The sequence below is a fragment of the Oryx dammah genome, unplaced genomic scaffold (assembly GCF_014754425.2).
Source record: "Oryx dammah isolate SB20612 unplaced genomic scaffold, SCBI_Odam_1.1 HiC_scaffold_16, whole genome shotgun sequence".
Taxonomy (NCBI): domain Eukaryota; kingdom Metazoa; phylum Chordata; class Mammalia; order Artiodactyla; family Bovidae; genus Oryx; species Oryx dammah.
This window is the reverse complement of record NW_024070200.1, coordinates 36,095,997-36,122,796: the sequence shown is the minus strand read 5'-3', so window position 1 is coordinate 36,122,796 and position 26,800 is coordinate 36,095,997. Positions and strand designations below refer to the sequence as shown.

The following is a 26,800-nucleotide window of genomic DNA, read 5'->3' as shown; positions in this document are numbered from 1 at the left end:
CACACACCCTCACCTCCAGCCATTCCCACCATGGACTCTGGGCCCCAGGGACCCATTCTGCGAGAAAATTTCCATCCTCATCACCCAAGCCCCCTCCTTCCCGCCCCAGAGCGCAGGCTGCATCCTGTCCCAGGGAACGTTAGGATCCCTCAGACAGTTTGCTTGGAGGCTGAGAAAGGGGGGCAGGGGGCCTGGGAATGGCTCCACCCCCGGCCCCTGCCTGCGCACGGGCCTGCACAGCCTCAAACGCCATCCATCTCCTGTCTGTGGCTGTGGCCTCCAGCTATAAATAGGGGCTCAGAGTCTATTTTCTTTCAAAACAAGCACCAGACTGTCACCACAGGCCCAGAAAAGCACTCCCCGGCTGGGGCAGTGCCCCGCTGTGCCAGCCATTGTGTCCCACCCCTCCCCACCCTGCCCCAACCTGCAGGCACTGGGGCCCCGGAGGGCAGAGGGGGACTGGAAGCAAGCCCGGAGGTAAGACAAGTTGGAGGGGCAGAGCTGGGGCAAGCCTCTCAGGTGCAACCCCTCCCGGCTGGGTCAGCCAGGGAACATGGCCCCCTCCTGCCTTGCCAGGCCTTCTCCTCCCTTTCCCGCCACCTCGCATCTCCAGTCTTGTCCCTGAGACTCACAGTGTTAACAGAGAGAGGTGACAGTCACACAACTCCTCAAGCTGTGGTGGAGTCTCTTTGCACCCCAAACGCGGGAGAAGGAGCCAAGGGCTGGGGAAGGGTGGGGAGCCTGTCTTTCCTGAAGGAGCGTGAGGGCATTTCACAGCCAAAAGGGAAAGGAGAGCTTGCTGGGCAGAAGGCCCAGCCTGAGCAAAGGCCGGAGTGCAGACCTGTCAGGTGTGGAGGGAAAACAGCCAAGGTCTGGTGAGCCTGGTACCTTTGGGTGTTTGGAGGAGTGAACAGGAGAGCCTGGCAGGATGGGAACAGGGTCACCCAGCATCTTCAATGCCACACCAGAGCACTGGGGGCTTGGTGGGAGGCACTAGGGAGCCATAGAAGGCATCCAGGCGAGCGAGGATGATGGAGCAACTCAGTTTAGGCTAACTGTGGCTGCGATTAACAAAGGGAGGCAGGAAACTCATTAAGCCAGGCGAGGGATGGTGACCATCTGTCTTGCGGAATGGCGCAGGGAAGCAGGATGGGAAACGCATTTGAAGGACGATGAAGGGGCTGAATGGATGGGAGGTTCATTCAAGGTCAGGAGGAGGGAGACGGTCAGAGCGACTTTCAGATTTCTGCCCAGCAGTGGGTGCCCATGGGCCCTTCACTGGGTGGTTAGCAGGTTGGAGGATAGATGCTGAGTCTGGCTTGAACAAGTGGACTTGGGTTTGGGGGGCTCCCCATGGATGTTCCTGGTGTAAATGTCCAGAGGGCATTGGCAGGCAGGCCCAAAGCCCTGGAGACTTGGTGCTGGGGACAGAGATAGACGTACCAGAGCAAAGAGGCAGTGCCCGAACCCCAGGGAGAAGTACGGGGCTGGAGAGAGGGAGCCAGGGATGGGGCTCAGCTCAGTGGGTGCTGACAGGCTGGAGGGGTCTACAGAGCTGGCAGGTGAGAGTGCTAGGCTAGGAACTATTCCAAGAGGAGTCAGGCCTGCCCAGCAGTGGGGCAGGGGGTGTCAGTCTGGGGATCTTGGTGGATCCTGGTTAGCACAGAGGCCCCCAGCCAGGGCACTGAGGTTTCCTGGTCCACCCTCTGAGGCCACACACTCCTGCAGGCACAGCACCAACACCAGGGACTTGCTTCTGGGCCTGTCTGCTGTCAGACAGCAGTGCTGATGGGAAAGCCATGCTACGGGCATGTCACCATCATTGTCCCTGCATCCCCTTGGGTGCCGATGTTTCCTCTGCTGATGCATGCGTGTGGGCCTCCAGGATGGCAGATGAGCTGACCTGCGGATATAGGCGCTGGGTCCTGCCCTCCAGAGCCTCCAGTCTAGCCAGGCCTGTGACCACTCAGGCTGGAGGTGGCTGTGCTCTGCCTGCTGTAGTGATCACACCTCTTCACCAGCCACTTTCTGCTGGCCTGGGCTGGCCAGAGGCCAAGGGTGTGTGTATAGGTTGGTGGGTGATCCCTGATCCAAGCCTCTGCTTCCCCCAGTCTCCTGGATGTGGGACTTTTGTCTGTGGGGTCACCCCACCCCTCTATCGTATATTTCAGGTGGGGGAACTGAGGCACAGATGGTGGTGGCTTCTCTGAGGCACTCAGCCTGTTGAACACAATCTGAGCCAAATGGGGCCAGGCCTCTGTCCAAACCCACAGTCACTGCTTCCAGTATCCCCATCCCAGCTTGCACACTCACTGTCTCCAAGATCTGCCTGCCAGGCTGGGGGAAGCCCTGAGACATCTCTCCGGCAGCCCTGCCCTCAGCGGTTTCTCAGCCCAGAACGATGGGGAAACTCAGAGATGAGCAACAGGCGTCTGGGCTCTAGCTTCTGGCCACGACAGGGGCTGGCCCGCCAGAGAGCCCCATCTCACCCTGGGCAGAGCCCACACCCCTGCCTCTCCACCCTCTTCTCTGACCTCCAAGACCCCAGTGGGCATGAGTAGCACTTATCACTGGTTTCTGGAACGTGCCGCCTTCAGCCAGCCTGGAAGAAGGTCCTTCCCTGGTCCGGCCGGCCCCAAGCCAGCCACACTGGGAAAGGCCAGCTGCCAAACCACCCATGGCAAGCAGAAGCTCCCCGCCCCGCTCCCTCCCTCCCACCTCCACCCCAGCCCTGAGAGAGGGAGCCCCCAAGGACAGGAAGGGAAGGGGAAATTGTGTCTTGCCCAGGCAGGGGGCCAGCTCTCACAGCCTCCTCCTGCTGGGGCCAGAAGCAGATGCCTCACTTCCGATTCACAGGCAGTAACTGACCCCAGGCCCCTCCGTGCTTCCGTGTGCGCACACCCCTCCCTGAATCCACAGCACCCAGCTCTGGAGCCACATGCACGGGGGCTTGAATCCCAGCCTGGCCGCAGCCCATCTTGACACCCTAACACAGACGACTGCCCTCTTCAAGCCTCAGTTTCCTCACCTGTAAAATGGGAGCAACCTCACAAGGACCCTGATGGGGGCTGGGGGCTGCAGGCCCGACGCCAGGCGGGGTCCTTCCCTCTCTTTCTTCTCAGCCCAGGCCCATTGAGATGAGGATCCCACCTTGCTTCTGTGGCCAAGAAAGCCGGAGGGAAGGAGATGTGGAAAAGGGCATGGAAATCCACCCAGCCGCCCTAGAACGAGGCAAATTACAAGGCAAGGAAAAGCCGCTGGGAATTGCTCTGCACCGCGGCCGCCCCACCCCGGGGAGCAGCAGAGTCTCCACAAAGACTTCATTGAGGGCCCTGCTTCCTCCCCACCCCAGCCCTCCAGCCTGGGTGGACGCTGGGCTGCTGCTTCCAGCAAAACCTCTCATTTTCCCTCCCACTTCCTCTGTGCCCCACGTGGCCCCAGGGATGGAACACATGACTGGGTGCCCAGGGCACCAGCCCTGCCCCTGTTGGTGCCTGTGGACCAAACTCGGCATCTCCCACCCCCACCCATCCCCTGCTTCCTCTCCAGGGTGCTCACCTTCCACAGGGGGTCTGTGAATTGGAAATGCTCCCCAGCGTATACCGCTCAGCACAGGTGGCCTCCGGATGCTTGATTAGATGATAGCCAAGGCCAGTGACCAGGGTCAGAGATCAGCCAATAGCTAAGGAAACTGTTGTCCTGCCTTGGCCTTTTGGGCCTTGCAAGGAGCCAGAAAGGCAACTGAAGAGATTAAGTACCCCGAGAGGGAGTCTCAGAGCTCAAGAGTTCTTGGAGTGAGGAAGGGCGGGGTCGTCTTCACCCCAGTGAGGTCGCTTGTGTTGAGATGGGGAGGTGGGCAGGAGGACCCAGCATCCCTGCACTCTATGGAGACAGCTATTGTCTCCCAAGAAGAAGGCTGCTTTTTTAGCTCCAGTGAAAGTTGCTCCATTGTGCCTGACTCTTTGCCACCCTATAGACTGCAGCCCACCAGGCTCCTCTGTCCATGGGATGCTCGAGGCAAGATTACTGGGAGCAGATAGCCGTTCCCTTCTCCAGGGGATCTTCCCAACCCAGGGACTGCACCCAGGCCTCCCGCATTCCAGGTGGATTCTTTACCATGAGCCACCAGGGAAGGCACGGCGGAAGTTGACTCCCAGAAGCTGTTGTTCCTACAGCCATGGCTTGCGGGGCAGGAGAGGCGTGGGTGGTTGGCAGGCCACTGGGGTGGCTCTGGCTCACTCTCTGGTCTGGAATCAGGGCAGCAGAGCCAGTGCGTGAGCGCTGTGGGTCTGCAGGTGTGTGAGCATCTTCTAGGCGCCAGCCCCGGCAGGTGCTAAGCCACCCAGCCTTGGCTTTATGACCCCAGTGTCATCACCATGGGCAGGTTACATTGTCCTTTTGGTCTGACCTGAAGTCATCGCTGTAACTTTCCCCCGTGTTATCTTCAGTGGAAACAGCCTGGGTGGAAGGTCATAGCTCGGTTTGGGAGGGCTGAGGCTTGGGGAACTGTGGGATGTGACGAGGGAAGGTCAGGCAACTGAGTAGATGCGGTGGCAGCTTCTCCCTCACCTGGGAGCCCTGGGAGCAGGTGTAGCCAGGAAGTTATGGTCCAGTATCCAGAGCCAGACTGGGCCCATGGCACTGAATCCTGCCCACACGCCTGCCCTCAGCCTGCCGTGATGCATGGCGCTGACCTGCACTCAGGCACACTCATGCCCACGTGCAGCCCACTGAGGTCGTTCGGGGATCTGCTGTGCTTTGTGGGGTCGAGTTCTCATCCCCACACTTTCGCTTTCCCAGCTCCGAAATGGTAGGGGGCGGTGGCGGGAACATCAGCCTCGCTGGCAATCCTGGGGGCGGAAACTCTGGTTCTGAATCAGAAGGAACTTTCCACCCAACCCGGGCCTCCCCAGAGGTTCCCTGGCTTGGGAACAGTGCTGGTAAAGAAAAAATGAGCCCCTTGGAGGCGCGAGAGGAGGGGATGAGGCATGAGGTCCAGAGAGCCTGGGTGACGGGGCAGAGCACCCGGCCCATCCCTGCTCGCACACAGGGCTGCATTCAGCCCGCAGGTGGGCCACACACACACCCCAACGAGGGGAGACAGAGAGCCCTTCAGCCCTGCCTTGGCGCTCTCTGCAGCCCCTCAGATTCCCTCAGAGGGACTCTCCCAGCCTCCCCGCTGCCTACCCAGGATCTGGTTAGAAATAGGATCTGTCATCCCTGGGGCCAAACCCTGAGAGGCCCTGGAGGAGAAGCCCAGCTTCACCCCAGAGCGGGACCCCTCCTCCCCTAGCTGGCTGGCGGGTCTCCCTGCTCCTGTCCCACATCCTGCCTGCTCTCTCTTGGTTTTTCTTCCTCCATCTCCTACCTCAGGCCTCCATCTGGATTCCTGAATTCAGTCTTTGTGGAGGAGAGGGGGTCTTTATTTTTTAAGCTCACTTTTAATACCTTTCTCAGGCTTTCTGTGTCTCTCGACTTAGTTCCCCTTTTCCATTCCCATCGCTACGTTATTATTTTGGTGAATGAATGATGAGTGAGTGAATGTATGGGTTCCCACTTTTCTCCCCGCCCACCTCTCACCTCCTGCTCCATCTCAGCGCCACTAGCTGAACTCCCCCACATCCACTGGTCCAGGTCCCCCACCGCTCACCCTTGACTGCAGGGCCAGGCATTCCCCACCGGCCATCCTGCCCAGCAGCTCTGGGCTCCCGAACTTTCTCCCTTATAAAGTCAGGCGGCAGCAGACACCCAGGAATGCTGCTGCTGCCCATGACGCATGCCAGCTGCGGGGCTGCCTGGCTGCCCCCAGGCGACCAGGAATGTGATGGAAGCGGGGCACACAGAAATTGATTGCCCAGGGGGGGTGGGGCCCCCTGCCCGGCTGGCAGGGCTCTGACAGGCGGCAAGGCCCGGAGCTACAGGCTTTCAGCTTCTGTCAAATTGCTTCTCCTCTAAAGCCTCAGTTGTCTGTCTGGTAAGTGGAAGCCAAGTGCCCTCCTCCAGGCAAGGGCCACAGAAAGCCTTGATATTGTGCAACCATCACCAAGGGATGGGGGTCCCAGGGCTGGGCGGGGGGGCAGGTCTGGCTCTCTGGACTGTCCTAGGGCAAGGGTGGTGCCCTGAGTTACAGCCAGGATGGGAAGGGGAAGAGGGGGCTGAAGACCAAGAGAAGGAGAGAAGTAGATGAGCAGAGGCAGAGACAAGGGAGTCATGGGACAGAGACAGGGAGAGACAAACTTGGCCAGCCCCAGGGGTTCCGAGGACCTGGAAGGAGCTGGGTCTGCAGCAGCCCCAGGACTGGAAAGGCACCTTTGCTTGAGCCCCTGGCCCTGGCCTGGGGGGTGGTTGGGGAGCCTGAGAGAGACTGAGAGGCCAAAATCCTGCTGCCAAGTGGAGGGCTGAACACCACAATGCAAGTAAGCCTCATGTTTGGGGTCCCCCAGGGACAGGGACCCGGTCCTCGCTCATAAACATTGTAGTAGCCCAGGGAGCCAGGAGATGCCAGCATAACCCATGCTCTGCCAGGGGGTGGCTTGTTGGGGGACCTGGGCCTAGGCTTCATCTCCGTGTGTAAGGAAGGGGTGCGGCGGGGATGGAGACAGACTCCTTCTGTGCCCCCAGCCCTCGTCTCAGGAAGAGGGATGGAGGCGCCCGCCCTGGACCCAGACAGCAGCGCCCTGTTCGTGGGCAGGAAGGGCGAGGAGCTGTGGGATTCTCCACCTTCGGCAAACCTCTTGGGCGGATGGGTGCCGGGTGGGAGGGGTGGCAGCCCTCCAGGAATACACTGCCCCTTTCATGGAGCCCAGGGCAGGCAGGCAGGCAGGCACCGAGGGGCAAGACAGGCCTGGGCACAATCATTGCTCTGTCCTGGCAGCTCCCGGCCCACACGCGCACACATGCACAAACACACAGCCTTACGCAAACCCAAAACACACTCCCAGCAGCCACCCACACACTCGCACACACAGGCGAGTACACATCTGCTCAGCCCAGGACACCCGCCTGTGTGCCTTCTTCCAGGCAGATAAACATACCTGGGGCACTCATCCTGCCCCTCCTGCTTGTCCCTCAGGCCCTCTGAGGCATCCTGATCCCCCCATGCCAAAAGCTTGGAGCTGCCCAAGCAGCCCACACCATTGACCTTCTGTGCACTCACCTTAGAGAGCAGACCTCAGGCCAGAAAGGGACTTCCAGGACTAATCCCTACAGACAGGAGTGGGAGAGAGTGGGAAGGGGTGTCCATTTTACAGAATGGTGACACTGAGGCCTGAATTGGGCCCACATAGCTGCTGCAGGCCTGAACTGGTGTTTTGATGAGTCATGGGTCTTCTTGGCCCAGGAGAGTCAAGGCCAGGCCTCCAGGCTGTAATGAGGCCTCCTCTCTCCCCCGCACTGCCCCAGCATCCCTATCAGGCTGCCGAGCCTGGTGTGGCCCCTCCTGCTTTCCTCTCTACCCCTCTGTCTTCAGCATTTCCAGAACCTGTACATCCCCGCCAGCCTCTTGGCCTTGCTTCCCTCTGAGATTGCCCATTTCCCTCCCTCTCCGCTCCTCTACACAACCCTCACCTCCCCCAGGAAGCCCTTCAGGATTGATTCCTAGCTCATGCCATCTTTATCCTGCCTGCCTTCTCCATTTGAAGGCCCTCTCCAACTGTTCCCCCGGCCTGCCGCCCAGGACAGGGACTCTTGGTTCTTACCACTGCCACCCATCAGAGACAGAGAGGCGGCAGAAGACCAGGGGATGGGGGGAATGGCACTGTCAGAGTTTCCAAAACCCCAGCCAGCAAGGCCTCAGCAGCCTCTGTTGGGGTGAGGGGGCTTCCCGGCCTGTGGGCTCCCGGCTGCACAAGGCAGCCTGTGTGAGCCCTTCCCGCGTGGCCCCACAGGAAACAGCAGAGCCCAGCCCCTCAATGGGCCCATTCAGACCCCAGCTCTCTCTGGAAAGCACCTCTGCTTCCTGTCGCCCTCCCACTCTGGCCTGGAGAACTAGACCAAACAGGCTGCTACTCCCCCGTGCCAGGAGGGCGCTGCAGGCAGGTGGTTCAATGGTTAGAGCCAGCCAGCTGCTTCAGTTCCTGCCTGGTCCCCAGCTGGACCACGCCCTGGCAGGTTGACATCCACCTTTAGTGAAAGGGAGTGTGGGTGAGGGCCTGTGCTCACTCACACACAGTTGGGAAGCAAAGGGACCCCCAGCCAGTGCACGTTAGCCAGTGAGGGTTTAACAACAGGCACTCCGGGAGAGAGGGAGCCCTGATCGGTGTGTTTTGCCTCTTTCCGTGGTACAGATAAGCTCACTGGGCAGCATCACCTGGCTTACCACATTCCTGAAACGGTCATCTCTTGCCAGCCATTCTGAGCTTTGCTGTGGTGGTGGCTCCATCCTACGGGGGGCCACCTGCCTCCGCTCCTTGCTCTGTGGCTGCCCCCAGCTTAGTGTGCCGCATTTTGTTCCTCAGAATCCGTGACCTTGCAGATAAAACACCCCTGTAGGTGCCTGCCAGCTGCCAGTTCCCTGGTCTGTCCCTCGTGGACACCGAGATGTGCTGGGCCCACCGGGCTGTGTCCACCTAGATGGCTTTGCACTTTTGCTTTGATTTTTTTTAGCTTTCTAGAGAAGGCTCTGGTGTGGCCAGCAAGTGCTGGCAAGAGGGGATAAGTAGAAGGAATTTTAGCTCAGCCTGAAGGGGAGAACTTCATCTCTACAGGCCGTGTTGACTACCCTTAGGGCACACAAGTCTGGGACTCCTCCAGTGGCTGATGCAGCTGCCTCAGGTGCATGTTAGCTGGCTCAGACCCCCCCGGGGAACAACGCGTAGAAGGCTGGTTTCAGATCATCCCTAATGAGGCCAACAGCCTTGACTGACTCACAGAGGATTTAAGAGAAGATCAAGGAGGATGAATCATCTTTTTAACCCCCTCCTGTCTCCCCTTAACCCACCCCAGCCCTGGACATTAAGGAGGCAGAGTCAGTATTATATTTGGCACTAGTCTCCATGAAAGGAATGGACCAGAGATTGTGGCAGCAGGCTAGAGGCCAAGGGAAGCTCATTTGGAGAAATTTCCTGGAGGGGGTGACAACTTAAAAAGAGGAGGTGTCTACACAGTGACCCTGGGAAACCCCAAATATGACCTCCTGTCTTGGGAGGCCCATCATACTGTCAGCCCCTCCTAGGCCTTGCCTTCAGTCTGAGACCCAGGCTTGGAGAACTCAGCTGAACCCTGGCTTCCGGGCCACGGTGGAAATAATAGGGCCGGATCTGACAGCTCACCAGGGACCATTAATAGCTAAGCAGCAGGAAGCAATACAGGGTGATGGAGGAAGCTTTGGCCCCTCTTGGGTGTGGCATCACACATGCTCTCCATCTGGGCTCAGAGCCTTTGCTCTTCGGTGGACTCACCGCCACCAGGGCTCAGCCGTGGCCAGCCAATCCAGGAGCTAAACCAGATGGGCACCTCGGAGAAAGAATCTGAGCAGGGATCAGTTTGGGTAGCAGTGGTTCTCCTAGAGCTTCATTCCTGGGGGTTGTGGCCATTGGACCACTTGATTAGGCCAGTGATGGTTTCCCTTTGAGCCAGGAAGGAGCCAGACCCAGGATGGGGATTCCTCTAGGGCCCAAGGGAAGAGAGCCGGAGCTGGCAGATGCCCCTGGCCCCAGAAACCCCCAAGGAGGAGACCTCGATGCTTGGGATTGCTGGGTCTGACCTCCTTCAGGGCCAGGGTCCGGGCTGGACATGAGGCAAGGCCATGCCTTCTGGCGCCGGGACCAGCTGAGGCCACAAGGGGCACCGTGGAGAACCAAGGGGGAGTCCCAGCCTGAAGCGCCCTCCCTACCGCCCAGCCGTCCACCCTGAGGCTCCTTTCCTCCTCCAAACACAGGGCCACACTTCACCACAGCTCTCTCTTGTCACACAGCCTCCTTCTTCGGAGAGAACCACTTGGAGGTGCCTGTAGCCACGGCTCTGACCAACGTACACCTACAGCTGGAGTTTTCCACGGCGCAGCCCGAGGCCCTGCTTCTCCTGGCGGCAGGCCCGGCTGACTACCTGCTCCTGCAGCTCTACTCCGGACGCCTGCAGGTCAGTGATGTCGCCCTGCTGGACTCCTTCTCTAGCTTCCAGTGCACACCCCCACCCACCAGCTGTGACCTTGAGCGTGTCACTTTCACTGCCCACCCTGCCCCGCCCCCGCTCTGAGATGGACAGTTGTGTGAGCCCCCTCAGGAACTGGCTCTGCCCATTTGCTCTCCAGCCACGCTTCTCACCACGACCCCTCGCCGGCCCTCGGTGTTCTGAGCACCCCGCCTGCTCTCCATTCTCTGCCATCCCGTGGCCTCTTGCTCTTGCCAGGCCTTTGCTCACTACTCTGCCTGATGCAAGCTTCATTCATTCCCTGCACGAAGTCTCAGCATGGGCACCCCTTCCTCACCTGGGCGGATTCCCCTCTCCTGGGTCCCAGCACCCTTGTGCATTCCTCTGGCAAAGCCCTGGCCACCCTCTATCCCCACTATGACAGTATCACCACTGTCTGTCAGTGATGGAACAACGGAATGCTACTGCTATTGTTCAGACACTAAGTCACGTCCAACTTTTTTGTGAGCCCATGGATTGTAGCCTGCCAGGCTCCTCTGTCCATGGGGTTCTCCAGGCAAGAACACTGGAACAGGTAGCCATTTCCTTCTCCAGGGGGTCTTCCTGACCCAGGGACTGAACCCATGTCTCCTGCATTGGCAGGAGGATTCTTTACCACTGAGCCACCTGGGAAGCCCCACAGCTTCCTTAATTTTATTTCATCGTTCAAGTCACCACAAGTTTTATTTGCAAAGAGTCTTCTGGCTGTCTCGGGAGGCTTTCCCCTAACCATGGAGAGTTTGAGGACCTGAGGTCTTGGTCCATCTTTGGGGGAGCCATCTGTTTCCACACTTCGGTGGGGAGAGGACTCTGGTCCCCTCTGTCCATCTGATGCTGCCATTGCTTCTCACCGCCACAAGGTGTCACTGTTGAACACGGCCTGGTACAACCTGACACTGATGTTCTTTCTTCCTGCCAGGTATATTGATGCCACACTCCTAGAAAGGCGCTCCATACACGGACTCCCAAGGCCATAAGTTCGTAGGGCTCTGCTCTTTCAGTTTCCATGCTCTGCCACCACCCATTCTATCCTCTGGCTGGGGGAGCCCCGCACCAGCGCCAGTTCTGTGTCAATGTCCTAGAGACAGAACCTTCTCTCCCCAAGGACCACCCCTCTTGGACAGGTCAAAACACAGAGCATCTGGTTGGGTGCCCCATCCCTGAACAATGAGCCTAGCTGCCTCAGTGACTCCAAGGTGTTTTGCTCTACTTGGGGGACACAGCAAGGGATTCTCGGGTGCCCATTATTCCAGGGGAGGAATCCTCTGTATTCCAAGGTGGTTTTTCTGGCACCTCTCACCTAAGGAAAGAGGGGAGACATACAAGAATTTAGGCTGAATCTCTAGGAAAGCATCTTGCCATGTGACAGGTCTGCGTGGGCAGGGACCACGTCTGATTCACATCAGGGTCCCCTGAGCCCATCCAGGCCTGGTTCAGAAATCACTTTGGGGAGGGTTTGGGGGATGAGCAAAGAGCTGGCAGGAAAGAGAGGGGAGTGGCATGAGAAGCACTTGTCCTAGGCCCTCTGTTCGGGGGACCCCAAGTGTGGGGAGCCAGTTCCGCTTTTACCGCAGGAGTGCCGGTTGCGATCCGCTTCCTTCCCCACCGTGTCTCCTCAGGTCCGACTTCTCCTGGGCCAGGAGGAGGTGAGGGTGCAGACCCCGGCAGAGACGCTGCTGAGCGACTCTGTCCCGCACGTCGTGGAGCTGACCGTGTCAGACAGCTGGGCCTTGCTGTCAGTCGACGGGCTCCTGAATGCCTCAGCCCCAGTCCAGGGCGCTCCCCTGGAGGTCCCCTATGGGCTCTTCCTGGGGGGCACAGGGAGCCTTGACCTGCCCTACCTGACGAGAGCCAGCCGACCCCTGCGGGGTTGCCTCCACACGGCCATCCTCAATGGCCGCAGCCTCCTTCGGCCGCTGACGGCGGATGTGCCTGAGGGCTGTGCCGAGGAGTTCTCTGCTGGTGACGACGTGGCCTTGGGCTTCTCTGGGCCCTACTCGCTGGCTGCCTTCCCTGCCTGGGGCACTCGGGACGAAGGCACCCTGGAGTTTACGCTCACCACACGGAGCCAGAAGGCGCCCCTGGCCTTCCAGGCTGGGGGCCGGCAGGGGGACTTCATCTACGTGGACATATTTGAGGGCCACCTGCGGGCCGTGGTGGAGAAGGGCCAGGGCACTGTGCTGCTCCACAACAGCGTGCCTGTGGCCGATGGGCAGCCCCACGAGGTCAGCGTGCACGTGGATGCTCACCAGCTGGAAATCTCCGTGGACCAGTACCCCACACGGACTTCCAACCGTGGGGTCCTCAGCTACCTGGAGCCACGAGGCAATCTCCTCCTTGGGGGGCTGGATGCTGAGGCTTCTCGCCACCTCCAGGAGCACCGCCTGGGCCTGGCTGTCAACGTCTCCCTCCTGGGCTGCATGGAGGATCTCAGTGTCAACAGTCAGAGGCAGGGGCTCCGGGAAGCCTGGCTGACCCGCAACATGGCAGCCGGCTGCAGGCTGGAGGAAGACGAGTACGAGGAGGACGCCTACGGCCCATACGAAGCTTTCTCCACCCTGGCGCCCGAGGTGTGGTCGGCCATGGAGCTGCCCGAGCCCTGCGTGCCAGAACCGGGGCTGCCTCCGGTCTTTGCCAATTTCACCCAGCTGCTGACCATCAGCCCGCTGGTGGTGGCTGAGGGCGGCACAGCCTGGCTGGAGTGGCGGCACGTGCAGCCCACACTGGACCTGAACGAGGCCGAGCTGCGCAAGTCCCAGGTACTGTTCAGCGTGAGCCGCGGGGCCCGCCACGGCGAGCTGGAGCTGGACATTCCGGGCGCCCAGGCACGGAAGATGTTCACCCTTCTGGACGTGGTGAACCGCAAGGCCCGCTTCGTCCATGATGGCTCTGAGGACCCCTCTGACCAGCTGGTGCTCGAGGTGTCAGTGACAACTCGGGGGGCCGTGCCTTCCTGCCTTCGCAGGGGCCAAACATACATCCTGCCCATTCAGGTGAACCCTGTCAATGACCCACCTCGCGTCATCTTCCCGCACGGCAGCCTCATGGTGATCCTGGAACACACTCAGAAGCCCCTGGGGCCAGAGGTCTTCCAGGCCTACGACCCAGACTCTGTCTGTGAGGGCCTCACCTTCCAGCTCCTCGGTGCCCCTGCCGGCCTACCCGTGGAGCGCCGAGACCAGCCCGGGGAGCCAGCAACCGAGTTTTCCTGCCGGGAGCTGGAGGCAGGCAGCCTAGTCTACGTCCATCGCGGTGGGCCCGCTCCAGACCTGACATTCCGGGTCAGCGATGGGCTGCAAGCCAGCCCCCCAGTCACGCTGAAAGTGGTGGCCGTCAGGCCAGCTATTCAAGTCCTCCACAACACAGGGCTGCGCCTGGCCCAGGGCTCCGCTGCACCTGTCTTGCCCGCCAACCTGTCAGTGGAGACCAATGCCGTGGGGCAGGATGTGAGCGTGCTGTTCCAAGTCACCGGGGCCCTGCGGTTGGGGGAGCTGCAGAAGCAGGGGGCAGGCGGGGCAGAGGGCACCGAGTGGCGATCTACACGGGCCTTCCACCAGCGGGACGTGGAGCAGGGCCGCATAAGGTACCTGAGCACCGACTCGCAGCACCACGCCGAGGACGCAGTGGAGAGCGTGGTCCTAGAGGTGCAGGTGGGCCAGGAGGCCCTGAGCAATCTGACCTTCCCAGTGACGGTCCAGAGAGCCACAGTGCGGCTGCTGCGACTGGAGCCGCTGCGCACCCAGAACACCCAGCAGGAGGCCCTCACCACAGCCCACCTGGAGGCCACCCTGGAGGAGGCAGGCCCGAACCCCACCACTTTCCACTATGAGGTGGTTCAGGCCCCCAGGAAGGGCAATCTTCAACTTCAGGGCACACGGCTGTCAGATGGCCAGAGCTTCACCCAGGACGACCTGCGGGCTGGCCGGGTGACTTACGGGGCCACAGCTCGTGCCTCAGAGGCAGTCGAGGACGCCTTCCGTTTCCGCGTCACAGCCCCACCACACTTCTCCCCGCTGTACACCTTCCCCATCCACATTGGCGGTGATCCGGATGCCCCCGTCCTCACCAATGTCCTCCTCTCGGTGCCCGAGGGCGGGGAGGGCATCCTCTCTGCTGACCACCTCTTCGTCAAGAGTCTCAACAGTGCCAGCTACCTCTACGAGGTCATGGAGCGACCCCGCCACGGCAGGTTGGTGTGGCGAGACGCACAGGACGAGGCCACCATGGTGACATCCTTCACCAACGAGGACCTGCTGCACGGCCGGCTGGTCTACCAGCATGACAACTCCGAGACCACGGAAGATGACATCCCTTTTGTGGCTACCCGCCAGGGCGAGGGCAGCAGTGACGTGGCCTGGGAGGAGGTACGGGGTGTCTTCCGCGTGGCCATCCAGCCCGTGAACGACCACGCTCCTGTGCAGACCATCAGCCACGTCTTCCACGTGGCTCGTGGCGGGCAGCGGCTGCTGACCACGGACGATGTGGCCTTCAGCGACGCTGACTCCGGCTTTGCAGATGCTCAGCTGGTGCTGACCCGCAAGGACCTCCTCTTCGGCAGCATCGTGGCTGTGGACGAGCCCTCTCGGCCCATATACCGCTTCACCCAGGAGGATCTCAGGAACCGGCGGGTCCTGTTTGTGCACTCGGGGGCCGACCGCGGCTGGATCCAGCTGCAGGTATCCGACGGGCAGCACCAGGCCACCGCGCTGCTCGAAGTGCAGGCCTCGGAGCCCTACCTCCGCGTGGCCAATGGCTCCGGCCTGGTGGTCCCTCAAGGAGGCCAGGGCACCATTGACACAGACGTGCTCCTCCTGGACACCAATCTAGATATCCGCAGTGGAGAGGAGGTCCACTACCAGGTCACAGCCGGTCCACGCTGGGGACAGCTGCTCCGGGCCGGCCAGCCGGTCACCAGCTTCACCCAGCAGGACCTGCTGGAGAGGGCCATTCTCTACAACCACAACGGCAGCCTCAGTCCCCGTGATACCCTGGCGTTTTCTGTGGAGGCAGGGCCTGTGCACACAGAAGCCACCCTGCAAGTGGCCATTGCCGTCGAGGGGCCAGTGGCCCCCCTGCACCTGGTCCGGCACAAGAAGATCTATGTCTTCCAGGGAGAGGCAGCTGAGATCAGAAGGGACCTGCTGGAGGTAAAGGGCTGGGGGCCTGAGCAGGGGTCTGGGCCGGGTAAACGGGGCCCCTAACCCGAGCAGTCATGCCAGGCATGCTTGCTTGGATGGTTTGGGATGTAACTGTGGTGGCTTCTGCACCAGGTGTGTGTATGTGACTTGGGTATGTACCTGTACATCTGTATGTTGTGTGCCTGAGGGTTTCTATGCACGGCTGCCTGTGGGTTGCATATTCCTCCACATGTCACATGCACACATGTACACGCTGTGGCCGACGTTCAGATTCCGGGGCTCTACCCAGACCACAGACCCTGATTTGGAGCCTGAGAATCTGCACTCTAATAGGAGTAGGCTGTCTGAAGGGTTTTGATGGGTGCGGACTTTGAGGATTACAGGCCTTAGAGGCAGGTTTGGCTCCCCCCCACACCCACCCTGCCAGCCAGATCCTGCATCCTCAGTTCTTTTCCTGGACCTCAGACCAGGCCTTGAGGGCTGCTGACCACCCAGGAACCTCACTGAGCAACCACAGGCCATCTGGTAGGTCCATTGTCTTGCTGTGTGATCTCACACCAGTCACTTGCCCTCTCTGGGCTTATTCTTCTGCTGAGAGTAAGCTGCTAGCTTCTGAGCCTCTTGTGGTTGTTGAGGCTGTTGAGACTTCGGGGCAGATGGTGACTAAACATGTCTGGTGGCTGGAAGTCTTTGCCCAGGAGAAGGCAGCTTTGAAGAGCTAGGCTTTGAAGAGTCTGGGGGTTAACAGCAGAGAGCAGGGGAACAGTCTTCCAGGCAGAGGGACAGAATAAGGCATGTGAACTTGGGGTGGTGTGTAGCCTGTTATGCCTGGGTCATCAGATGAGGAAGCACCTTCCCTCCAGGCTCTGGACTGGACTCGGGTCTGCAAGCTCCATAGAGCCCCGTAGTATAGAAATCCAGGTCGCTCAGAAGGATGGGGCGCCCTCTGGTGGCAACAGCATGTCACGGGTAGTCAGTGTGTATGTCCGTGTCTGGGTGCACACATTGGCGTGTGGTAAGACTGTATGTCCGTGTCAGTGAACCTGAGGCCGTGTGGTTGTGTGCATCTCGGCAAGAGTGTGTGTGTGTCTCAGAGGCCTCAACAGGCTCCCCCTGTGACCCCTCTGATAACCAGGCAGCCCAGGAGGCTGTGCCACCAGCGGACATTGTGTTCTCAGTGAAGACTCCACCGAGCGCCGGCTACCTGGTGATGCTGTCCCCCGGCGCCGTGGCAGCTGAGCCGCCCAGCCTGGACCCCGTGCACCGTTTCTCCCAGGAGGCAGTGGATGCGGGCAGGGTCCTGTACCTGCACTCCCGCCCTGAGGTCTGGAGCGACACCTTCTCCCTGGATGTGTCCTCAGGACTGGGTGCTCCCCTCGAGGGCGTCCGCCTGGAGCTGGAGGTGCTGCCGTCTGCCATCCCGCTGGAGGCCCAGAACTTCAGTGTCCCGGAGGGCGGGGCCCGCACCCTGGCCCCGCCCCTGCTCCGCATCGCTGGGCCCTACTTCCCCACGCTGCCGGCCCTCCACCTGCAGGTGCTGGAGCCGCCCCGGCATGGGGCCCTGCAGAGAGAGGAGGGACCTCAAGATGGGAGCCTCAGCGCCTTCTCCTGGAGAGAGGTACGGTCGGGGAGGCCCAGGGTACAGCCCAGCTCTGGGGGCCAAGTCTGGGGGTGTGCAGGGAGAGGAGGCAGGAGCCCACATTTACAGAGCACCTCATCTCACCCTCCTTCACTGGCAGAGAGAAATGAGTGTCCCCATTTCCATCATTCTTTCACTCTGGGAGAAATGACGGTCCCCTTTGCTGCCCGCAGAAACAGAGGCTCTGAAGGAGTCAGTCTCCCGTACCCAAAGGCAGGGCATGAAGGGTGCTGGGCCTGAGACCCACCAGGGGACTCAGGCCTGCTGGGGCCTGACCTCTGACCCGGGGCCTGCCCGCAGGTGGAACAGCAGCTGATCCGCTACGTGCATGATGGGAGTGAGACACTGGCAGACAGTTTTGTCCTGGTGGCCAACGCCTCAGAGATGGACCGCCAGAGCCACCCTGTGGTCCTCACCATCACCATCCTGCCGGTCAACGACCAGCCCCCCATCCTCACCACAAACACAGGCCTGCAGGTGAGAACCTTCTAGGACCGCCTCCCGCTGTCCGTGTCCGCACAAGAGAGGCCCAGCACCGAGCTCCCCTGCTGTGAGCCTCAGTTTCCTCCTCTGTAAAATGGGGATCCTGCCCCATGCCGCCCTAGGTTATTGGGAGGAGAGAAGAGCTAGGGCACCAGAAATAGAACACAGGTGTGAGGCTTTGTAATTGGCCACTTACAAGTGCAGCAGACAGCCTTGTGAATGGACATGCTTCCCATTGCTCCCTGGACTCACCCTCAGCAGGAAGCTTTTGCTCTGGCTCAGCACCAGGACTCCTGAAGAAAACTGTTTCAAACCCTTAGGGGTGGACGCCAGCTGCTCCCCACTTCCACCCCCAGCAAGTGCAGGCCACAGCTGGACCCCCCAATCCCCTGACTCTTACACTACTGCAGGGTAGTGGGGTCCCCATCTAGCAGAGGTGAAGGCTGAGGCCCAGACAGGTGACAGGACTTCTCCAGGGTCACAGTGCAAGTCACCGATGGGAAAGAGTGTGGCTTGACCAGGGCCACACAGCAGGATAGTGAACGGGCAGGGCGTTGAATGCTGACCTCTAGGGTATAGCCTCTGGCTCAGCAGCAGCTATGGAAGGTTTCAGAAGAGGGCCGATGTGGGCTGTCTGTGACATGAGAATCTTTGGTGTATAGGATGTGCCTGTGGGGAACAGCCCGGTGCCAGGGAGGCCTGCAGAGGGTAGGTTTCAGGCAGAGGGCTGCCAGACCACAGTCAGATGGTGCTCTGTGCCATTTCGCCACCAGGTGGTGCTGTCCACTGTGTTTGTACCAGGAGCCCTGTGCTAAGGCCAGATCTATACATTATGGCCCTCCTTCCAGACCTCTGGCTGAGGTCAGCCTTGGGCTGGGAGAGGGAATCCCAGAGTGCTTGGTTTTCTAGGAACCCCCTCTCCAATACTGCTCATAAGTTGCTGACCCAATAGGACCCTCGGAATGGGATCCTGTCGTGCTGACAGGAGAGAGGCTTGTGGGGTCTCCCCTTCCCTCTGAGCATGGGGAGGGGCTGCCTGCACCCAGGAAGCCTTCACCCACCTGGCTGGGGCCTCGTGACTGCACTGGGAGCACCTGGGCCCCCATCAAGTGCTGCAAGGCAGTGGCCTGGCACCAGCCTCTCCAGCTCACCAAGCCTCCCTCCCCATCCCTCACCCGAAGGGGAGCCCAATCCTAAGTATCCTGATCTGATTCCCATCCTGTGCCCCTGCTCAGATTCACCATGGAGGGTCTGAAGGGAGACCTCTGCCCTGCCAGTGAACCACAGAGGCGACACTATGGGTCAGGGTTGGGAGACTCTCTGAGGGGTGAAAGCTGGGGGCTTCCTGGGGTGGGGGTACATGAGCTGGCCTTGAGGGACAAGCTGGACTAGGGCAGATGGAGAGCAGGGAGCCTGGGCGTGGGAACCTTGGGCCAACAGGGGAACGTGAATGGGGTGGAGGGCCCCTTTGTGCGGGGGAGCCCCGGAAGGCAGTGCGGTTGGAGCCCTGATGATGCCCCCAGGCCAGTGGGGAATGAAGTGGGCAGGCTTGGTGGGATCATATCCCTCACAGGCCTGTATCCCCAGATGTGGGAGGGGGCCACGGTGCCCATCCCAGCGGAGGCCCTTAGGAGCACAGACAGCGACTCTGGACCCGAGGACCTGGTCTACACCCTGGAGCGGCCCAGCAACGGCCGGGTGGTGCTGAGTACGGCGCCGGGCACCGAGACCCACAGCTTCACCCAGGCCCAGCTCGACGGCGGGCTCGTGCTGTTCTCACACAGAGGTGGGCACCGAGGGGTGGGGGTGCCCCAAGGCTGGGTGCCATCGCGGGCTGGCGAGGCTCAACTCCCCTCCTGTCCCAGGAGCCCTGGACGGAGGCTTCCGCTTCAGCCTGTCTGACGGCGAGCACAGCTCCGCGGGACACTTCTTCCGGGTGATGGCCCAGAAGCAGCTGCTCCTCTCCCTGGAGGGCAGCCAGACGCTGACCGTCTGCCCAGGTGGGTGAGCCACGCCAGGGCCCTTCTGCCTCCCCTGCGGCCGCGGGCCTGGCCCTGGCTCCTGGTCAGAGTCCGACAGTCCCCCTTGGCCTCTCGCAGGGTCCGTCCAGCCACTCAGCAGCCAGAGCCTGAGAGCCAGTTCCAGTGCGGGCACTGACCCCCACCACCTGCTCTACCGGGTGTTGCAGGGCCCCCGGCTTGGCCGGCTCTTCCACACCCAGCGGGGCAGCACCAGGGAGGCCCTGGAGAACTTCACTCAGGCAGAGGTAAGGGCTGCTCTCTTCAGCCACTTAAGCCTTAGACTCCATCCAGTCTAAGGCCCACTGTCCCCCTGGACACACTTTTGGACACGGGTACCAGCTCCAGCCTCCCTGGGCCCGCCATGGTCCAGGCCCTGCATGCCCCACCTTCCAGAAGCCGCCAGGCTGGGGGATGGGGGAGGGATGGGGCTTAGTGTTCCAGGGAAAGGAAGAAGGATGCAGGAGACCAGGGCTCTAGGGGCCCAGAGCAGGGATCAGGTTCTCAGACTTGGCTTCCAGAAGGAACTGCATTTGGACCCTAGGGGATAGGGGGACACTAGACACCCCAGTGGCTGGTGGAGGACAGGGTTTGGTTTGGGGGGGATAAAGTTTGGGATGAAGGCAGCTGGTTGGCTTGTGGGCAGAGATGTGAGCCCAGGGCTCAGGTGAAAGCCAGAAAGAAGCAGGGTGGGTCCTCAAGCAGACGAGCAGACGCAAGCTGCTGAGTAAGTCGAGCTGGGGGGAGGAAGCTGCCATCCATGCTTCAGGGCAGCTTCAGGATGCAACTGCCCCCGAGCAGAGGCCACCAGTGGAAGCTAGGACTCTCAGCCACGGGAAGAGGCAGACCACCAGGCTGCTTCTGTCGGGGTCCCAGAGCGCTCTGTGCTACCTGGGCCAATGGGGCCAGCAGCCATCATTTCAATTTAGGTCCCTGTAAGTGCATTAGGCGCCCAGCATTCCAGGGCAGCCTTGGCTCACCCTGAAGGCTCTCCCTGTGGTGGCAGGGGGTGGTGGGGGGAATGTCTTCCATGTGAGGGCAGGAAGGAACTTTAATGAGGGTGGGAAGAGGTTCTCAGTTCTCTCACATCACCGTCCCCCAGGCTGGAGTTCTCTGTGCTCCCAGCATCTGCTATGGACCCCCCTTCCCAGCCCTCCCCACAATTAAATATTCAGCAGGCCAGCTGTGCACCCTGAATCCCTGGGATGCCCAGGGAGGAGGGTGGAGCAGGAGGAGGACTTCAGGCCCCTCCCCAACCCTGCGGAATAGATCCACCCAGGGAAGCTGGAGGAGGCCTTGAGGCAGACACACCCTCCCCTTGGTGAAGGGGCAGGGCAGAACCGGATGGGATCCGACAGCGCCATGGTGGCGCAGGACTATGAGCTGGGGGCGGTGGAGAGGAGACAGGGACCAGGTGTCTCCATTCTGCAGATAAGGAAACTGAGGCTTACAGAGGTCAAGGGACTTTATTCAGATCCCGTGGCTAGTGAGAAGCCATCCCGGGGCTGTGCCTTCAGATTGTTAGTCCTAGATTCTTTCAGCAAAGGATGCTGCTGGTTCCCCGAGGTCAGGGACCCCTCCCCACCTCGCTTGTGACTTGCCTCATCCCCAACCAGCAGCCCCCCGAACCACAAGCACCTCGTGTACTCAGACTCCAGCTCCCAAGGGTCTCTGTTTCCTTCCTGCTCATTGGTCAAGCCCCGGGCCAGAGGTCACAGCTGGCAGTCCTTGTGGACCACAGCTGGCCCACAGATGTGTTTTATTTGGCTTGCGCATGCATTTAATGGTTTTAAATTAGTGGTCAAGATATAACCTTTGGGGTATTTCACCCACACGCAACCTGATTTCCAGTTTCTTAAAAAGCTTGTGTTCCCCTCTCCCGTCCAGCCTCTGAAGAGCACCTCCCGCTCTGCTCCCCCTCCTGACCGGGCAGGGCGCCCCACTTCACCACAACCCCGGTGCAACAGCGAGATGGGAGCCTAGACCCTCCCACACTGTGACCCCAGTCGGCTTCCTTCTCATTATTGCACAAGTCCTGTTTTTCCACGAGAAGGAAAATAGTTCCCTGTGTCTCCTAAAAGGGGAAAACAAAAGATAAGCCAAGAGGACACATTGGGATTAGAAGGGGAGGGAGTAGATTGCTTGATGGAAGTGGAGACTATTCCTTGGTGTTTAACACGCAGCTGGCCCTAGAAAACAGCGGGCGTGGCTGGAATGGAGAGGGAGGAGGTGAGGTCGCAGGTAACAGGTCACACAGGGTCTTTGAAGCCAAAGGGTGGTGAGCCATTGCACTGTCTGAGCAACACTGACAGAACCCAACTTACATTTTTAAAGGCTCACCCTGACTTCTGTGTTAGAACCCACCTGCAAATGCAGGAGACCTAAGAGATGCAGGTTCGATCCCTGGGTCAGAAAGATCCCCCGGAGGAGGGCCTGGCAACCCACTCCAGTATCCTTGCCTGGAGAATCCCCATGGACAGAGGAGCCTGGCAGGCTAGGGTCATAGGGTTGCAAAGAGTTGGACACGATTGAAGTGACTTAGCACGCATGCGTGGGGGCCAGAGAGAGAGCCCGTACACAGTTAGGAGGCTCCAGCAATGATCCAGGCCAGAGATGACACTGTAACAGAGGAAGTGAGGAATCAGGGGTGACTCAGGGTCTGGGGACCCAAGCCACAGGACGAACAGAGACATGCCCTCCGCAGTGGGAAGGCTGGGAGAGGCAGAGGAGGTCAGAGGTCGCCTTGGATATGCTGAGTTTGAGATGTCCTTCAGACATCCCAGTGGAGCTGCCAAGGAAGCAGGTAGCTATGAGCCTGGAGTTCAGGAGAGTGAAGCCTGGGTTGGAGAGACAAATAAAGGGGTCGTCTCATGGCTGGTATCTGAGGACGTGAGACCCAGTGAGAGCGCATGGGTAGTGCCTGTAGGCAGAGTGTCAAGGCCAAACCACAGACATGGGGCGGGCGGGCGGGGAAGGGGCGGGACCAGTAGGAGAGTCTGTGAAGAAGCAACTAGTGAGGCTGGAGGTCAACTGAGGGAGCAGAACCGCTCGCTCGGAAGCCATCGGGTGGGCCGGAGGAAGGAGTGCTCACTTGTGTCCAGTGCTGCTGAGAACTGGCCTCTGGATTCAATGACAAGGAGGCCATGGTCCCCTTGGCAACAGCAGGAACCAAAGTCTGGGGAGAGTGTGCTCAAGACTGCATAGGGGAAGAGTATAGACTATTCCTTCTGGCTTTTTGCTGCAAAGAGCCTAAAAGGTGGAAGAACATATGTTGGTGTAAAAAGTAAAGTCAGGAGAAGTTTCTTCTTTAAGATGGGTGGATAGCATAGTTACCTAATGATGGGACTGATCCGTTTGGGGGGACACTGACGCCGTGGGAAAAAGATGGGCATTGGTAGAAGCGGTGGCTTCAGTAGGGAAGAGGGACAGGGATTTCATGCAAAAGAGGACCGAGCTGCTGTGGAGAGAAGCACAGATAGAGTACTGCTTTCCCAGGGGCTCAGAGAGATGAGGTGGCAGAGCTGGGATTTGACAGAGGCGTCTGGATCCAGAGCCTAGCTCTTCACTGTCGTGTGACTGTTTTTTGGCAACCCCCTGAGTTGATGAAGGAGACATAGAGCGAGGCACACTGGGGAGAGCCGCGAGGGTGGCTGGGCTCTGGGAGTCTGCCAGGGAGACCCCAGTGCCCAGTACCGGTGCCAGCCTCGGAGGGGGTCCCAGGCCCTGCAGGATCTCATCCAGCCAGTGGGGTGTCCCTGCAGGTATATGCTGGGAACGTTCTATATGAGCACGAGATGCCCTCCGAGCCCTTCTGGGAGGCCCATGACGCCCTGGAGCTCCAGCTGTCCTCACCCCCTGCCCCCGACATGGTCGCCACCCTTGCCGTGACCGTGACTTTCGAGGCTGCCTGTCCCCAGCGCTCCAGCCGCCTCTGGAGGAACAAAGGTGAACAGCATGATGGGCTGGCAAATTTGGGGGTGGGGGGCACACGGCCAAAGGTCAGCAGCTCATGTCAGCTCTGAGGGCCTGGTACATTACAGGGAGGATGGGCAGGTGGGGTCAGCAGGGGGCGTATCCCCCTGGGACCTGGAGCCCCGGGCTGGGGTGCCTGGTCTGAGCAGGGAGGGACAACCCGGCCTTGAAGACTCTGGTCTGAAGGTCCTCGGCTCTCCCTTCGGTGGACGGGAACTTCACAGCCTGTGTCCCGTCCCCAGGTCTCTGGGTCTCCGAAGGCCAGAGGGCCGAGATCACCACTGCAGCCCTTGATGCCGCCAACCTCCTGGCCAGTGTCCCATCGCCCCGGCGCCTGGAACATGATGTGCTTTTCCAGATCACGCAGTTCCCCACGCGGGGCCAGCTGTTGGTGTCCGAGGAGCCCCTCCACGCTGGGCGGCCCCACTTCCTGCAGTCTGAGCTGGCCGCAGGGCAGCTGGTGTACGCCCACGGCGGTGGGGGCACCCAGCAGGATGGCTTCCGCTTCCGCGCCCACCTCCAGGGGCCGGCGGGGGCCTCCGTGGCGGGACCCCAGACCTCAGAGGCCTTCGCCATCACGGTGCGCGATGTGAATGAGCGGCCGCCGCAGCCTCAGGCCTCCGTCCCGCTCCGGCTCACCCGGGGCTCCCGTAGCCCTGTCTCCCGGGCCCAGCTGAGCGTGGTGGACCCAGACTCCGCTCCCGGGGAGATTGAGTATGAGGTGCAGCGGGCCCCCCACAACGGCTTCCTGAGCCTGGCAGGGGCCAGCCCGGGGCCAGTGACCCGCTTCACGCAGGCTGACGTGGATGCAGGACGCCTGGCATTCGTGGCCAACGGGAGCAGTGTGGTGGGCGTGTTCCAGCTGAGCGTGTCCGACGGGGCCAGCCCGCCCCTGCTCATGTCCCTGGCGGTGGATGTCCTTCCCTCAGCCATTGAGGTGCAGCTGCGGGCACCCCTGGAGGTGCCCCAAGCCTTAGGGCGCTCCTCCCTGAGCCGGCAACAGCTCCGAGTGGTTTCCGATCGAGAGGAGCCAGACGCAGCCTACCACCTCACTCAGGGGCCCCGTTATGGGCATCTGCTGGTGGGCGGGCAGCCTGCCACAGCCTTCAGCCAGCTCCAGGTAGACCAGGGAGACGTGGTCTTTGCCTTCACCAACTTCTCCTCCTCTCACGATCAGTTTAGCATCCTGGCACTGGCCAGGGGTGCCAATGCATCCGCCACGGTGAACGTCACCGTGAGGGCTCTGCTGCACGTGTGGACAGGTGGGCCGTGGCCCCAGGGTGCCACCCTGCGCCTGGACCCCACTGTCTTAGATGCGGGAGAGCTGGCCAACCGCACGGGCAGTGTGCCACGTTTCCGGCTCTTGGCGGGACCCCGGCACGGCCGCGTGGTACGAGTGCCCCGGGCCAGGACAGAGCCGCGGGGCGGCCAGCTTGTGGAGCAGTTCACCCAGCAGGACCTTGAGGATGGCCGGCTGGGGCTGGAGGTGGGCAGGCCAGAGGGTAGCTCTCCCAGCCCCACGGGCGACAGTCTCACTCTGGAGCTGTGGGCAAGGGGTGTCCCTCCCGCTGTGACCTCGCTGGACTTTGCCACGGAGCCTTTCAACGCAGCCCGGACCTACAGAGTGGCTCTGCTCAGTCTGCCTGAGGCTGCTCAGACCGAAGCCGAGGAGCCAGAGAGCGGCACCCCCACGGGCGCACCAAGCCCAGCGACCTCCAGCCCTGTGCCCCCTGTGGCCGGCAGGGGCTTCCTGGGCTTCCTGGAGGCCAACATGTTCAGCGTCATCATCCCCATCTGCCTGGTCCTCCTGCTCCTGGCGCTGATCGTGCCTCTGCTCTGCTACCTCCGCAAACGCAACAAGACAGGCAAGCACAACGTCCAGGTGCTGACCGCCAAGCCCCGAAATGGCCTGGCCAGTGACGCCGAGACCTTCCGCAAGGTGGAGCCAGGCCAGGCCATCCCACTGACAGCGGTGCCTGGCCAGGGGCCCCCACCAGGGGGCCAGCCTGACCCCGAGCTGCTGCAGTTCTGCCGGACAGCCAACCCTGCCCTCAAGAACGGCCAGTACTGGGTGTGAGGCCTGGCCTGGGCCCAGATGCTGATTGGGCCAGGGACAGGCTTGCTCGGGCCCCGGCCCCATTGCTCCCATGCCCTGGTGCTGTCTGAGTCTCCCCAGGGCCAGAGAGTCCTGGGGATACCAGGGTGTGGAGGGTGCTGGGAGAAAGGCCCAGGGATCCAGGACCAAGTGGAGTCAAGAGCTGGAACCTCTCCAGCTCACTTCTGGCCAAGAGAACTGCAAGGGGCCGAGAACAGAGGCAGGCTCGGAGTCAGTCCCCTGCCCTGGAGCTAGTGTGGGTGATCAAAACTAGAGCGACCTCCTAGATGAGCAGGACTCTGAGTCCTGGGTCTGTGACCTTGGGTAAGTCACACTTGACCCAGGCTGCTAAGAGGGCAAGGAGCAGAGAGGAATGGCGGGGAAAGATGGGGATTCCTGGATTTTCCACTCCGTGCCAGGCCTCCCCTCATCTCTGCCCCGGGATGGGGAAGAAAACTTCTTCCCCTGGTTTTTCAGGGAGATGCTATTCCCTGGAGCAGAGGGCAGGAGGAGAGGGTCCCCCCTACTCTCTCAAAAGCATAAGCAGTGGAATCATATATCCAGGGTGCCAGGTGGGTGGGTTGCTCTGGGATGGTTTTATTTAAGGGGGATTGCAAGGAAGCTATTTAACATGGTGCTGAGCCAGCCCAGACTGATGGAGCCCCTGGAGTAAGGGATTGAGAAAGGTCTGAGGCCAGCTCACTCCCAAGGCCCCAGTTTGATGGGTGATGGCTAGGCGAGAGTGGGTCTATGGCCCTGGAGAGGGCTGGGCTGGGGAGCATACAGGGTCTCAGGCCCTGGAGTGCTGCAATGCCTGTGCCCCTTGAGGACTGTTGGGAGTGAGGGGGTACTTGGGGGCACTGGGCTCTGTGAGGCCTGGATAAAAGGTGCTTCAGAGGTTCTGGACAGCTGTGTGTTGTTTGTCTGACCATGCACTGGGCCCTCATCCACACTAGCCTGCACTCCCCCAGGCCTGTCACCAGGATAGATGGGACCTGAATTTCCACCTCCTGGAGCCTTTCAGATCTCCTCTGCCTCCACCTGTGCAGGCAGGTGGGCCAGTCTTTGTGGGATGGGGCTTTGGTTCGGTAGAGATAAGCTAGGCCCTCTCCAAGGAGCTTGAAGAAAAGAAAAACAAAAACAAGAAACATTCAGAGCCCCAGCTGTAGATGTCTTAGCCTGAGTTTGGGACTCCACAGCCTTGTTTCTCTGTCCACCTCTCAAGAGGTTGGAACAGCAAAGATGGGGAGAGGGGTACTTGGGGATCCCAAGGCTGGGGCACGGGGCCAGGGGCAGAGAGGGACTTGGGGATCCCAAGGCTGGGGCA

General features: G+C 60.6%; 1 protein-coding gene across 1 annotated transcript in view; it reads left to right on the top strand.

Moving 5' to 3' along the window:
• CSPG4 (chondroitin sulfate proteoglycan 4) overlaps nt 1-26,379 on the top strand; it is a 35,423-nt gene extending 9,044 nt beyond the window's left edge. The window contains exons 2-10 of the mRNA XM_040257264.1: nt 9,914-10,077; nt 11,748-15,275; nt 16,402-16,884; nt 17,206-17,382; nt 18,976-19,174; nt 19,254-19,388; nt 19,488-19,654; nt 23,168-23,351; nt 23,621-26,379. Coding sequence (XP_040113198.1) covers nt 9,914-10,077; nt 11,748-15,275; nt 16,402-16,884; nt 17,206-17,382; nt 18,976-19,174; nt 19,254-19,388; nt 19,488-19,654; nt 23,168-23,351; nt 23,621-25,455 — 6,872 coding nt within the window. The 3' untranslated portion in view covers nt 25,456-26,379. The remainder of the gene's footprint in view (nt 1-9,913; nt 10,078-11,747; nt 15,276-16,401; nt 16,885-17,205; nt 17,383-18,975; nt 19,175-19,253; nt 19,389-19,487; nt 19,655-23,167; nt 23,352-23,620) is intronic.
• Nucleotides 26,380-26,800: the final 421 nt, after the last annotated feature.